At 50.8% G+C, this 12,500-nt stretch overlaps 1 protein-coding gene and 1 non-coding gene across 3 annotated transcripts in view; one reads left to right on the forward strand and one right to left on the reverse strand.

Annotated features, from left to right (window-relative positions):
* Nucleotides 1-220: 220 nt before the first annotated feature.
* LOC139394115 (small nucleolar RNA SNORA31) lies at nucleotides 221-356 on the forward strand. The gene has a single exon (XR_011629801.1). It is a non-coding gene; the product is annotated as a small nucleolar RNA SNORA31 (small nucleolar RNA).
* A 6,056-nt stretch (nucleotides 357-6,412) lies between these two features.
* Nucleotides 6,413-12,500, reverse strand: part of LOC139394110 (general transcription factor IIF subunit 2-like) — a 12,201-nt gene continuing 6,113 nt past the window's right edge. For both annotated transcript variants that reach the window (XM_071142133.1, XM_071142134.1), the window contains one exon: nucleotides 6,413-7,107. In XM_071142133.1, the coding sequence (XP_070998234.1) occupies nucleotides 6,973-7,107 (135 nt within the window). In that variant the 3' untranslated portion in view covers nucleotides 6,413-6,972. The remainder of the gene's footprint in view (nucleotides 7,108-12,500) is intronic.

Raw genomic sequence — 12,500 nt, forward strand, 5'->3', positions numbered from 1 at the left:
TGGTCTAAAGTAGTGCACTATGTAGGGAATAGGGTTCTATAGGGCCCTGGTCTAAAGTAGTGCACTATATAGGGAATATGGTTCTATAGGGCTCTGGTCTAAAGTAGTGCACTATATAGGGAATAGGGTTCTATAGGGCTCTGGTCTAAAGTAGTGCACTATATAGGGAATAGGGTGCTATTTAAGACACCAGGCACACCACACTCTGAATACTAAGCCCATGCATTCATCTGATAGACCTGAAGTTCTCCACTGTGACTTCTGGGTTTGCAATTGGATGCTAAATAAAATATTCCCTTGACTTTCCCCGACTGCCTGACCGAGTGGCTGTACGGATAGAGAAGAGGAACACATGTAGGGGGTTTACCAGAGGTGGTACTGCCTGACTGAGTGGCTGTACGGATAGAGAAGAGGAACACATGTAGGGGGTTTACCAGAGGTGGTACTGCCTGACCGAGTGGCTGTACGGATAGAGAAGAGGAACACATGTAGGGGGTTTACCAGAGGTGGTACTGCCTGACCGAGTGGCTGTACGGATAGAGAAGAGGAACACATGTAGGGGGTTTACCAGAGGTGGTACTGCCTGACCGAGTGGCTGTACGGATAGAGAAGAGGAACACATGTAGGGGGTTTACCAGAGGTGGTACTGCCTGACCGAGTGGCTGTACGGATAGAGAAGAGGAACACATGTAGGGGGTTTACCAGAGGTGGTACTGCCTGACTGAGTGGCTGTACGGATAGAGAAGAGGAACACATGTAGGGGGTTTACCAGAGGTGGTACTGCCTGACTGAGTGGCTGTACGGATAGAGAAGAGGAACACATGTAGGGGGTTTACCAGAGGTGGTACTGCCTGACCGAGTGGCTGTACGGATAGAGAAGAGGAACACATGGGGTTTACCAGAGGTGGTACTGCCTGGCCGAGTGGCTGTACGGATAGAGGAGAGGAACACATGTAGGGGGTTTACCAGAGGTGGTACTGCCTGACCGAGTGGCTGTACGGATAGAGAAGAGGAACACATGTAGGGGGTTTACCAGAGGTGGTACTGCCTGACTGAGTGGCTGTACGGATAGAGAAGAGGAACACATGTAGGGGGTTTACCAGAGGTGGTACTGCCTGACTGAGTGGCTGTACGGATAGAGAAGAGGAACACATGTAGGGGGTTTACCAGAGGTGGTACTGCCTGACTGAGGCAAGAGCTGTTGATTAGGGTGTTGTCCCAAATGGCACCCCTATTCACTTTCTAGTTGACTACTTTTGACCAATCAGACACACCTAATACCTCTATCCATCTCCACATGGGTAGTAGTGTCTCCGCTGTCCATCTCCACGTGGGTTATAGTCTCTCCTCTGTCCATCTCCACATGGGTAATAGTCTCTCCTCTGTCCATCTCCACGTGGGTAATAGTCTCATCTGTCTGTCCATCTCCACGTGGGTAATAGTCTCTCCTCTGTCCATCTCCACGTGGGTAATAGTCTCATCTGTCTGTCCATCTCCACGTGGGTAATAGTCTCTCCTCTGTCCATCTCCACGTGGGTAATAGTCTCGTCTGTCCATCCATCTCCACGTGGGTAATAGTCTCTCCTCTGTCCGTCCATCTCCACGTGGGTAATAGTCTCATCTGTCATCTCCACGTGGGTAATAGTCTCTCATCTGTCTGTCCATCTCCACGTGGGTAATAGTCTCTCCTCTGTCTGTCCATCAACACGTGGGTAATAGTCTCTCCTCTGTCCATCTCCACATGGGTAATAGTCTCTCCTCTGTCCATCTCCACGTGGGTAATAGTCTCATCTGTCTGTCCATCTCCACGTGGGTAATAGTCTCTCCTCTGTCCATCTCCACGTGGGTAATAGTCTCATCTGTCTGTCCATCTCCACGTGGGTAATAGTCTCTCCTCTGTCCATCTCCACGTGGGTAATAGTCTCGTCTGTCCATCCATCTCCACGTGGGTAATAGTCTCTCCTCTGTCCGTCCATCTCCACGTGGGTAATAGTCTCTCCTCTGTCCGTCCATCTCCACGTGGGTAATAGTCTCATCTGTCATCTCCACGTGGGTAATAGTCTCTCATCTGTCTGTCCATCTCCACGTGGGTAATAGTCTCTCCTCTGTCTGTCCATCAACACGTGGGTAATAGTCTCTCCTCTGTCCATCTCCACGTGGGTAATAGTCTCTCATCTGTCTGTCCATCTCCACGTGGGTAATAGTCTCTCCTCTGTCCATCTCCACGTGGGTAATAGTCTCTCATCTGTTTCCTCTCTGCAGTAAACCATCCGGACGTCTAACAGAAGTGCCTGGACCGGAGGGAGCGTGTCTGCTTGTTACCATAGCTACCACCGCCCCTGATCATGGACAGACTGACCCTGCCCTGCCTGCTTGTTACCGTAGCGACCGCCTCCCCGATCATGGACAGACTGACCCTGCCTGTATCCCTCCCAACACCTGGAACAGACTTGTCTTTCTTTAATCCCAAGTTTTTATTTTTTTGTGGCCCCAACCTTCTCTCTTCGTCCCCCACATCTGGCCTCCCGGGGGAGACGCCGGGCCCCGTTTCTAAACGAACGGTCGACGGTCAAGACCGTCCCCCCCCCCCCACCACCGTGGATGGAACCATGCCGGCTAGGCTGCTGTGTGCGAGGTGACTTCCATCAGATGTCCAGCTCCCACCTTGCTCTCTCACACAATTGTAAAGGACTCATTGACACTATGTTGTGAAATAAACGGGCCTATTGGCCGAAATACAACGTCCTCTGTGCCGTCTGCGTTCACTCTGATACAGTACCTCCCCCCCCCCCCCCCCCCTCCCCCGTCTCTGCTAGGGGGGGGGGGGGGGGGGGGCACCAGACGTCTCGCGTAGCTGTTGCCCTGAACCAGAACGCACGATTCCATTGGTCCACTTATCAAGCCCGTGGCTCATTGGATCCGGTGGGCCAGTGTGGGGCAACAACAAATGTGTGACACGTCTGCTGGTCCCTGAGCAGAGGGTCAGGAAACCCTGTTCTGATGGGGGTCTGATGGGTCCATATTGTGTTCGGCATGGAGGCCGACTTTAAAGGCGAGTCAACTGACTGATCATCTTGCATCGTGTGTGTAATATATCTGCTTGATATGTGTACAGCAGTCATAATTTACCCATGATGCATCAGTGTTGATTCTCTCAAACCCGGCCGTTCCCTCCAGACAGATATAAATCCTCTGGTTTTAAAACATCTGTTGTAGAAGGAATCCCATCCTGTATTTATATCAAGCGTCTCAGAAGGCTGGTCTAGGATCAGTTTTAGGTTTCCATGGATCGGTGGGATCTGTTCCTAGGTCAGCACTCCAGAGTCAGACACTTGATACAGATGACCTCTGGTTCTATTGGGGGCTTATCAGGAACCTGATCCTAGATCAGACACGATACAGATGACCTCTGGTTCTATTGGGGGCTTATCAGGAACCTGATCCTAGATCAGACACAATACAGATGACCTCTGGTTCTATTGGTGGCTTATCAGGAACCTGATCCTAGATCAGACACAATACAGATGACCTCTGGTTCTATTGGTGGCTTATCAGGAACCTGATCCTAGATCAGACACAATACAGATGACCTCTGGTTCTATTGGTGGCTTATCAGGAACCTGATCCTAGATCAGACACGATACAGATGACCTCTGGTTCTATTGGTGGCTTATCAGGAACCTGATCCTAGATCAGACACAATACAGATGATCTCTGGTTCTATTGGTGGTTTATCAGGAACCTGATCCTAGATCAGGACTCCCAGTCAGACACGATACAGATGACCTCAGTGATCCTAGATCAGGACTCCCAGTCAGACACGATACAGATGACCTCTGGTTCTATTGGTGGTTTATCAGGAACCTGATCCTAGATCAGGACTCCCAGTCAGACACGATACAGATGACCTCAGTGATCCTAGATCAGGACTCCCAGTCAGACACGATACAGATGACCTCAGTGATCCTAGATCAGGACTCCCAGTCAGACACGATACAGATGACCTCAGTGATCCTAGATCAGGACTCCCAGTCAGACACGATACAGATGACCTCAGTGATCCTAGATCAGGACTCCCAGTCAGACACGATACAGATGACCTCAGTGATCCTAGATCAGCACTCCCAGTCAGACACGATACAGATGACCTCAGTGATCCTAGATCAGGACTCCCAGTCAGACACGATACAGATGACCTCAGTGATCCTAGATCAGGACTCCCAGTCAGACACGATACAGATGACCTCAGTGATCCTAGATCAGCACTCCCAGTCAGACACGATACAGATGACCTCAGTGATCCTAGATCAGCACTCCCAGTCAGACACGATACAGATGACCTCAGTGATCCTAGATCAGGACTCCCAGTCAGACACGATACAGATGACCTCAGTGATCCTAGATCAGGACTCCCAGTCAGACACGATACAGATGACCTCAGTGATCCTAGATCAGCACTCCCAGTCAGACACGATACAGATGACCTCAGTGATCCTAGATCAGCACTCCCAGTCAGACACGATACAGATGACCTCAGTGATCCTAGATCAGGACTCCCAGTCAGACACGATACAGATGACCTCAGTGATCCTAGATCAGCACTCCCAGTCAGACACGATACAGATGACCTCAGTGATCCTAGATCAGGACTCCCAGTCAGACACGATACAGATGACCTCAGTGATCCTAGATCAGCACTCCCAGTCAGACACGATACAGATGACCTCTGGTTCTATTGGTGGCTTATCAGGAACCTGATCCTAGATCAGACACAATACAGATGACCTCTGGTTCTATTGGTGGCTTATCAGGAACCTGATCCTAGATCAGACACGATACAGATGACCTCTGGTTCTATTGGTGGCTTATCAGGAACCTGATCCTAGATCAGACACAATACAGATGATCTCTGGTTCTATTGGTGGTTTATCAGGAACCTGATCCTAGATCAGGACTCCCAGTCAGACACGATACAGATGACCTCAGTGATCCTAGATCAGGACTCCCAGTCAGACACGATACAGATGACCTCTGGTTCTATTGGTGGTTTATCAGGAACCTGATCCTAGATCAGACACAATACAGATGATCTCTGGTTCTATTGGTGGTTTATCAGGAACCTGATCCTAGATCAGGACTCCCAGTCAGACACGATACAGATGACCTCAGTGATCCTAGATCAGGACTCCCAGTCAGACACGATACAGATGACCTCAGTGATCCTAGATCAGGACTCCCAGTCAGACACGATACAGATGACCTCAGTGATCCTAGATCAGGACTCCCAGTCAGACACGATACAGATGACCTCAGTGATCCTAGATCAGGACTCCCAGTCAGACACGATACAGATGACCTCAGTGATCCTAGATCAGGACTCCCAGTCAGACACGATACAGATGACCTCAGTGATCCTAGATCAGGACTCCCAGTCAGACACGATACAGATGACCTCAGTGATCCTAGATCAGCACTCCCAGTCAGACACGATACAGATGACCTCAGTGATCCTAGATCAGGACTCCCAGTCAGACACGATACAGATGACCTCAGTGATCCTAGATCAGGACTCCCAGTCAGACACGATACAGATGACCTCAGTGATCCTAGATCAGCACTCCCAGTCAGACACGATACAGATGACCTCAGTGATCCTAGATCAGCACTCCCAGTCAGACACGATACAGATGACCTCAGTGATCCTAGATCAGGACTCCCAGTCAGACACGATACAGATGACCTCAGTGATCCTAGATCAGCACTCCCAGTCAGACACGATACAGATGACCTCAGTGATCCTAGATCAGGACTCCCAGTCAGACACGATACAGATGACCTCAGTGATCCTAGATCAGCACTCCCAGTCAGACACGATACAGATGACCTCAGTGATCCTAGATCAGGACTCCCAGTCAGACACGATACAGATGACCTCAGTGATCCTAGATCAGGACTCCCAGTCAGACACGATACAGATGACCTCAGTGATCCTAGATCAGCACTCCCAGTCAGACACGATACAGATGACCTCAGTGATCCTAGATCAGCACTCCCAGTCAAGACCCGATACAGATGACCTCAGTGATCCTAGATCAGGACTCCGTCAGACACGATACAGATGACCTCAGTGATCCTACATCAGGACTCTGTCATACACTTGATACAGATGACCTCTGGTTCTATTGGTGGCTTATCAGGAACCTGATCCTAGATCAGACACGATACAGATGACCTCTGGTTCTATTGGGGGCTTATCAGGAACCTGATCCTAGATCAGGCACAATACAGATGACCTCAGTCATATTTCTGCTCAGGACCTAGTCAGTTATTCTACTGCACACAGGTTTGTAGAGATGTGATCTCACTAGAGTAACACCTCGTTTCTACAGAAAAGCAGACTGGTAGTTTTAAATTTTTTTTTTACAAAAACATTAATTTTATTCCAAAAGTCGTTAATCACATTTTTATAAACAACTTGTACGTATTGATCCTTGGTTGACGTGTCTGTAAACCAATCCCCGATCGACTGGATCGGTCAGATCCCACAAACACACAGGAATAAACGTCATAGTGGCCCAGGTGAGATGAACCTAAAGCACCTCACTGTTCAGAATAGTAGGAATCCTTCAAACGTGGCCCCCTATTCCCTAAATAGTACACTAAATTTGACCAGGGTCCTGGTTTACAGTAGTGCACTATATAGGGAATAGGGTACCACTTGGGATTTCACCGACATGAAGTATAGGACCGGGGTCCTGACTGGCCAACTCAACACATCAGTAGCTTCACAACTTTATGTCTCTGCGTCTATAAAAACCAAAACGACGCTCTCTAGGGAGGCCCCAGACCAGGCTAGGGAGGCCCCAGACCAGGCTAGGGAGGCCCCAGACCAGGCTAGTGGGGCCCCAGACCAAGCTAGTCGTCCTTCTCCTAGTGGTGAGCTCTCTAGGAGGCTGGAGGTCCCAGACCAGGCTAGTCGTCGGTCTCCTTCTCCTCCTCCTCTCCTCCCTGGTAGTGTCTGTACTCTGGCTTCAGCTCCCACGTGTTCTTGTGGGTTCCCTTCACGTTGTAGATGCCGATGTCGCGCAGAATCTCTTTCAGGTAACTCTGAATGAAGGGGGGAGAGAGGGGGGAGGGGGGGGAGAGACGGGAGGGAGGGGAGAGACGGGAGGGAGGGGAGAGACGGGAGGGAGAGGAGAGAGACGGGAGGGGCGGGGGGAGAGAGAGAGTTAAGGTGTTGTATTATATTACAGACTACTATCACACAGGAATAAGGAGCAGGAAAGAGCGTTGAGTATCCAGTCTGGTCTTGAATTCCCTGTTTCATCTCTTATATGTACAAAAGGAAATATTGTGTAAAGTATTACATCACTAACTTGACCAGATAAACATAGACCCCGTTCATTAGACAGCCGTCTCAGACTGAAACATAAACCCCTACAGACGACCCCGTTCATTAGGCAGCCGTCTCCACCTCAGACTGAAACATAAACCCCTACAGACAACCCCGTTCATTAGACAGCCGTCTCAGACTGAAACATAGACCCCTACAGACGACCCCGTTCATTAGACAGCCGTCTCCACCTCAGACTGAAACATAAACCCCTACAGACAACCCCGTTCATTAGACAGCCGTCTCAGACTGAAACATAGACCCCTACAGACGACCCCGTTCATTAGACAGCCGCCTCCACCTCAGACTGAAACATAAACCCCTACAGACGACCCCGTTCATTAGACAGCCGTCTCCACCTCAGACTGAAACATAGACCCCTACAGACGACCCCGTTCATTAGACAGCCGCCTCCACCTCAGACTGAAACATAAACCCCTACAGACGACCCCGTTCATTAGACAGCCGTCTCCACCTCAGACTGAAACATAAACCCCTACAGACGACCCCGTTCATTAGACAGCCGTCTCCACCTCAGACTGAAACATAAACCCCTACAGACGACCCCGTTCATTAGACAGCCGTCTCCAGCTCAGACTGAAACATAAACCCCTACAGACGACCCCGTTCATTAGACAGCCGTCTCCACCTCAGACTGAAACATAAACCCCTACAGACGACCCCGTTCATTAGACATCCACCCCAGACTGAAACAGACGACCTCGTTCATTAGACATCCACCTCAGACTGAAACAGACGACCCCGTTCATTAGACATCCACCCCAGACTGAAACAAACGACCCCGTTCATTAGACATCCACCTCAGACTGATACAGACGACCCCGTTCATTAGACATCCACCTCAGACTGAAACAGACGACCCCGTTCATTAGACATCCACCTCAGACTGAAACAGACGACCCCGTTCATTAGACATCCACCTCAGACTGAAACAGACGACCCCGTTCATTAGACATCCACCTCAGACTGAAACAGACGACCCCGTTCATTAGGCATCCACCTCAGACTGAAACATAAACCCCTACAGACGACCCCGTTCATTAGACATCCACCTCAGACTGAAACAGACGACCCCGTTCATTAGACATCCACCCCAGACTGAAACAGACGACCCCGTTCATTAGACATCCACCCCAGACTGAAACAGACGACCCCGTTCATTAGACATCCACCTCAGACTGAAACAGACGACCCCGTTCATTAGACATCCACCCCAGACTGAAACAGACGACCCCGTTCATTAGACATCCACCTCAGACTGAAACATAAACCCCTACAGACGACCCCGTTCATTAGACAGCCGTCTCCACCTCAGACTGAAACATAAACCCCTACAGACGACCCCGTTCATTAGACATCCACCTCAGACTGAAACAGACGACCCCGTTCATTAGGCAGCCGTCTCAGACTGAAACATAAACCCCTACAGACGACCCCGTTCATTAGACATCCACCTCAGACTGAAACAGACGACCCCGTTCATTAGACATCCACCTCAGACTGAAACAGACGACCCCGTTCATTAGACATCCACCTCAGACTGAAACAGACGACCCCGTTCATTAGACATCCACCTCAGACTGAAACAGACGACCCCGTTCATTAGACATCCACCTCAGACTGAAACATAAACCCCTACAGACGACCCCTACAGACGACCCCGTTCATTAGACATCCACCTCAGACTGAAACAGACGACCCCTACAGACGACCCCGTTCATTAGACAGCCGTCTCCACCTCAGACTGAAACATAAACCCCTACAGACGACCCCGTTCATTAGACATCCACCTCAGACTGAAACAGACGACCCCTACAGACGACCCCGTTCATTAGACAGCCGTCTCCACCTCAGACTGAAACATAAACCCCTACAGACGACCCCTACAGACGACCCCGTTCATTAGACATCCACCTCAGACTGAAACAGGCGACCCCTACAGACGACCCCGTTCATTAGACATCCGTCTCCACGGCGGCAGATTGACGAGGCCGACCTTTTCTGAGCTGAACAAACCCAAGACGCAGCTCTCCCAACAACACATAAAACCCTCACCTAATTCTGCCACAAAACAACGACACTCTCTCTCATATGGGCTTTTTTAAGGTGATGTGCCTTTGATAAACAGTGGCCCATTTGGTTAAAAGGCAGAGGTCCATTCCCAGCGCTCCTCTCCAGGGGGCTTTTGAAGAGACTCCTCCAACATTCAGCCCCCCAAAAATCACGTAGCAGATGTGGTAGAGAGAGGAGGTGGTAGAGAGAGGAGGAGGTAGAGAGAGGAGGAGGTAGAGAGAGGAGGAAGTAGAGAGAGGAGGAGGTAGAGAGAGGAGGAGGAGGTAGAGAGAGGAGGAGGAGGTAGAGAGAGGAGGAGGAGGTAGAGAGAGGAGGAGGAGGTAGAGAGAGGAGGAGGAGGTAGAGAGAGGAGGTGGTAGAGAGAGGAGGAGGTAGAGAGAGGAGGAGGTAGAGAGAGGAGGTGGTAGAGAGAGGTGTTAGAGAGGAGGAGGTGTTAGAGAGGAGGAGGTGTTAGAGAGGAGGAGGTGTTAGAGAGGAGGAGGTGGTAGAGAGGAGGAGGTGGTAGAGAGAGGAGGAGGTAGAGAGAGGAGGTGGTGGTAGAGAGAGGAGGTGGCCTTTTCTGTCGTCTACAGGCTGGAGATAAAAATGGATGACAATGTAACGAGACGGGACACTTTTTAAAATCCTGCATGTTTCTCTGAAAAAGAGTCCGTACCCTAAAATGGCATCAAACTAAAGAGCCCGTTACCCTAAAATGGGAACACACTAAACGAGCCCGTTACCCTAAAATGGGAACACACTAAACGAGCCCGTTACCCTAAAATGACATCACACTAAACGAGCTGTCATGTTTACAACACATCCTGAAAACAGGACGGGTTAAAGTGGACAACTGTTGTCCCAAGGAGTTTCACCCCGTTGTCATGATCAGCGTGGTCAAGTTTGTATCTGTCAATTATTTTTAACAAGCTGATTTTATAGCGAAAATAACTAAAATATGTCTGCATTAATTTCCCTCCGCGTAAACACATTGTAAAATAAACTCGCGATAACTCCCGATAAAGTTGGGTAGCTGATATTCAGAGCTTACAAAAATAGACTAATTGATTTTAGGACACGGGAATCAGGACTAATAAGGCCAAAGCCAACGGCCTGTTTTACGAAACAGCGGGTCGACCACACGGATGGACATTCAGACCATTCCACTGAGGGGCGACGTGGTCGGCGACACCCCAGCAAGCACAAGATGTTGAAACCTGTCCGGACGTTGTTTTTTGGTGTTTCACAAAACGGTACATTTACCACAGATGGGCCATTCGTAACATTTTATCTCAGGCAACATCTCAGTGAGCGCGGACCGATGCTTTCAACATCTTATTTTGGGGGCAGTTCCCGGACCGGCCTTGATTATCCACAGACATTGGTTTTTGGTCCGGTCCAAATCTGAACTTTGTCCGCCCGGTCTGAACCAGCCTTGATTTGGCCCAAACATTGACGTCAATAAATTACTTCTTTTCAACTTTCATAAAAAAAAAAAGAAAATGAACCTGATTTCAACGTCCTGGAAAATCTGTCTTTTAAAAAACGACGGAAAATACCTTTTCACCGTTCAATCAGAACCCAAATTGAACCTAACTTCAACGTCTTGCCTGTGGCGGCAGAAGGGCCCTGGTTATCACTATTTAGGCAGTAAAAGGAGCCTTATACCCTACTTACAGGGCTTTGTTTCCATTACATTGAAGTACTGTGGCACAGCGCCAGCTCTACCCCCACAGCGCCACCTCTCCCCCCACAGCGCCAGCTCTACCCCCACAGCGCCACCTCTCCCCCCACAGCGCCACCTCTCCCCCCACAGCGCCACCTCTCCCCCCCACAGCGCCACCTCTCCCCCCCACAGCGCCACCTCTCCCCCCACAGCGCCACCTCTCCCCCCACAGCGCCACCTCTCCCCCCACAGCGCCACCTCTCCCCCCACAGCGCCACCTCTCCCCCCCACAGCGCCACCTCTCCCCCCCACAGCGCCACCTCTCCCCCCCACAGCGCCACCTCTCCCCCCACAGCGCCACCTCTCCCCCCACAGCGCCACCTCTCCCCCCACAGCGCCACCTCTCCCCCCACAGCGCCACCTCTCCCCCCACAGCGCCACCTCTCCCCCCACAGCGCCACCTCTCCCCCCACAGCGCCACCTCTCCCCCCACAGCGCCACCTCTCCCCCCACAGCTCCTCTCTTCCCCTCTCCCCCCACAGCGCCCCTCTCCCCCCACAGCTCCTCTCTTCCCCTCTCCCCCCCACAGCGCCCCTCTGCCCTCACAGCTCCTCTCTTCCCCTCTCCCCCCACAGCGCCCCTCTCCCCCCACAGCGCCACCTCTCCCCCCACAGCTCCTCTCTTCCCCTCTCCCCCCACAGCGCCCCTCTCCCCCCACAGCGCCACCTCTCCCCCCACAGCGCCACCTCTCCCCCCACAGCTCCTCTCTTCCCCTCTCCCCCCACAGCGCCCCTCTCCCCCCACAGCTCCTCTCTTCCCCTCTCCCCCCACAGCGCCACCTCTCCCCCCCACAGCGCCCCTCTGCCCTCACAGCTCCTCTCTTCCCCTCTCCCCCCACAGCGCCCCTCTCCCCCCACAGCGCCACCTCTCCCCCCACAGCTCCTCTCTTCCCCTCTCCCCCCACAGTAATTATCCTTCCTCACCACAGGTTGTTTGGTGATGTTGTAATACTAGGTGTTTATAGTAGTATATAGTAGTATCTCACCACAGGTTGTTTGGTTATGGTGTTTATAGTAGTATATAGTAGTATATAGTAGTATATAGTAGTATCTCACCACAGGTTGTTTGGTGATGTTGTAATACTAGGTGTTTATAGTAGTATATAGTAGTATATAGTAGTATCTCACCACAGGTTGTTTGGTGATGTTGTAATAACAGGTGTTTATAGTAGTATATAGTAGTATCTCACCACAGGTTGTTTGGTGATGTTGTAATACCAGGTGTTTATAGTAGTATATAGTAGTATCTCACCACAGGTTGTTTGGTGATGGTGTTTATAGTAGTATATAGTAGTATATAGTAGTATAT

The sequence above is a fragment of the Oncorhynchus clarkii genome, unplaced genomic scaffold (genome assembly GCF_045791955.1).
Source record: "Oncorhynchus clarkii lewisi isolate Uvic-CL-2024 unplaced genomic scaffold, UVic_Ocla_1.0 unplaced_contig_5422_pilon_pilon, whole genome shotgun sequence".
In the NCBI taxonomy this organism is placed as follows: Eukaryota; Metazoa; Chordata; class Actinopteri; order Salmoniformes; family Salmonidae; genus Oncorhynchus; species Oncorhynchus clarkii.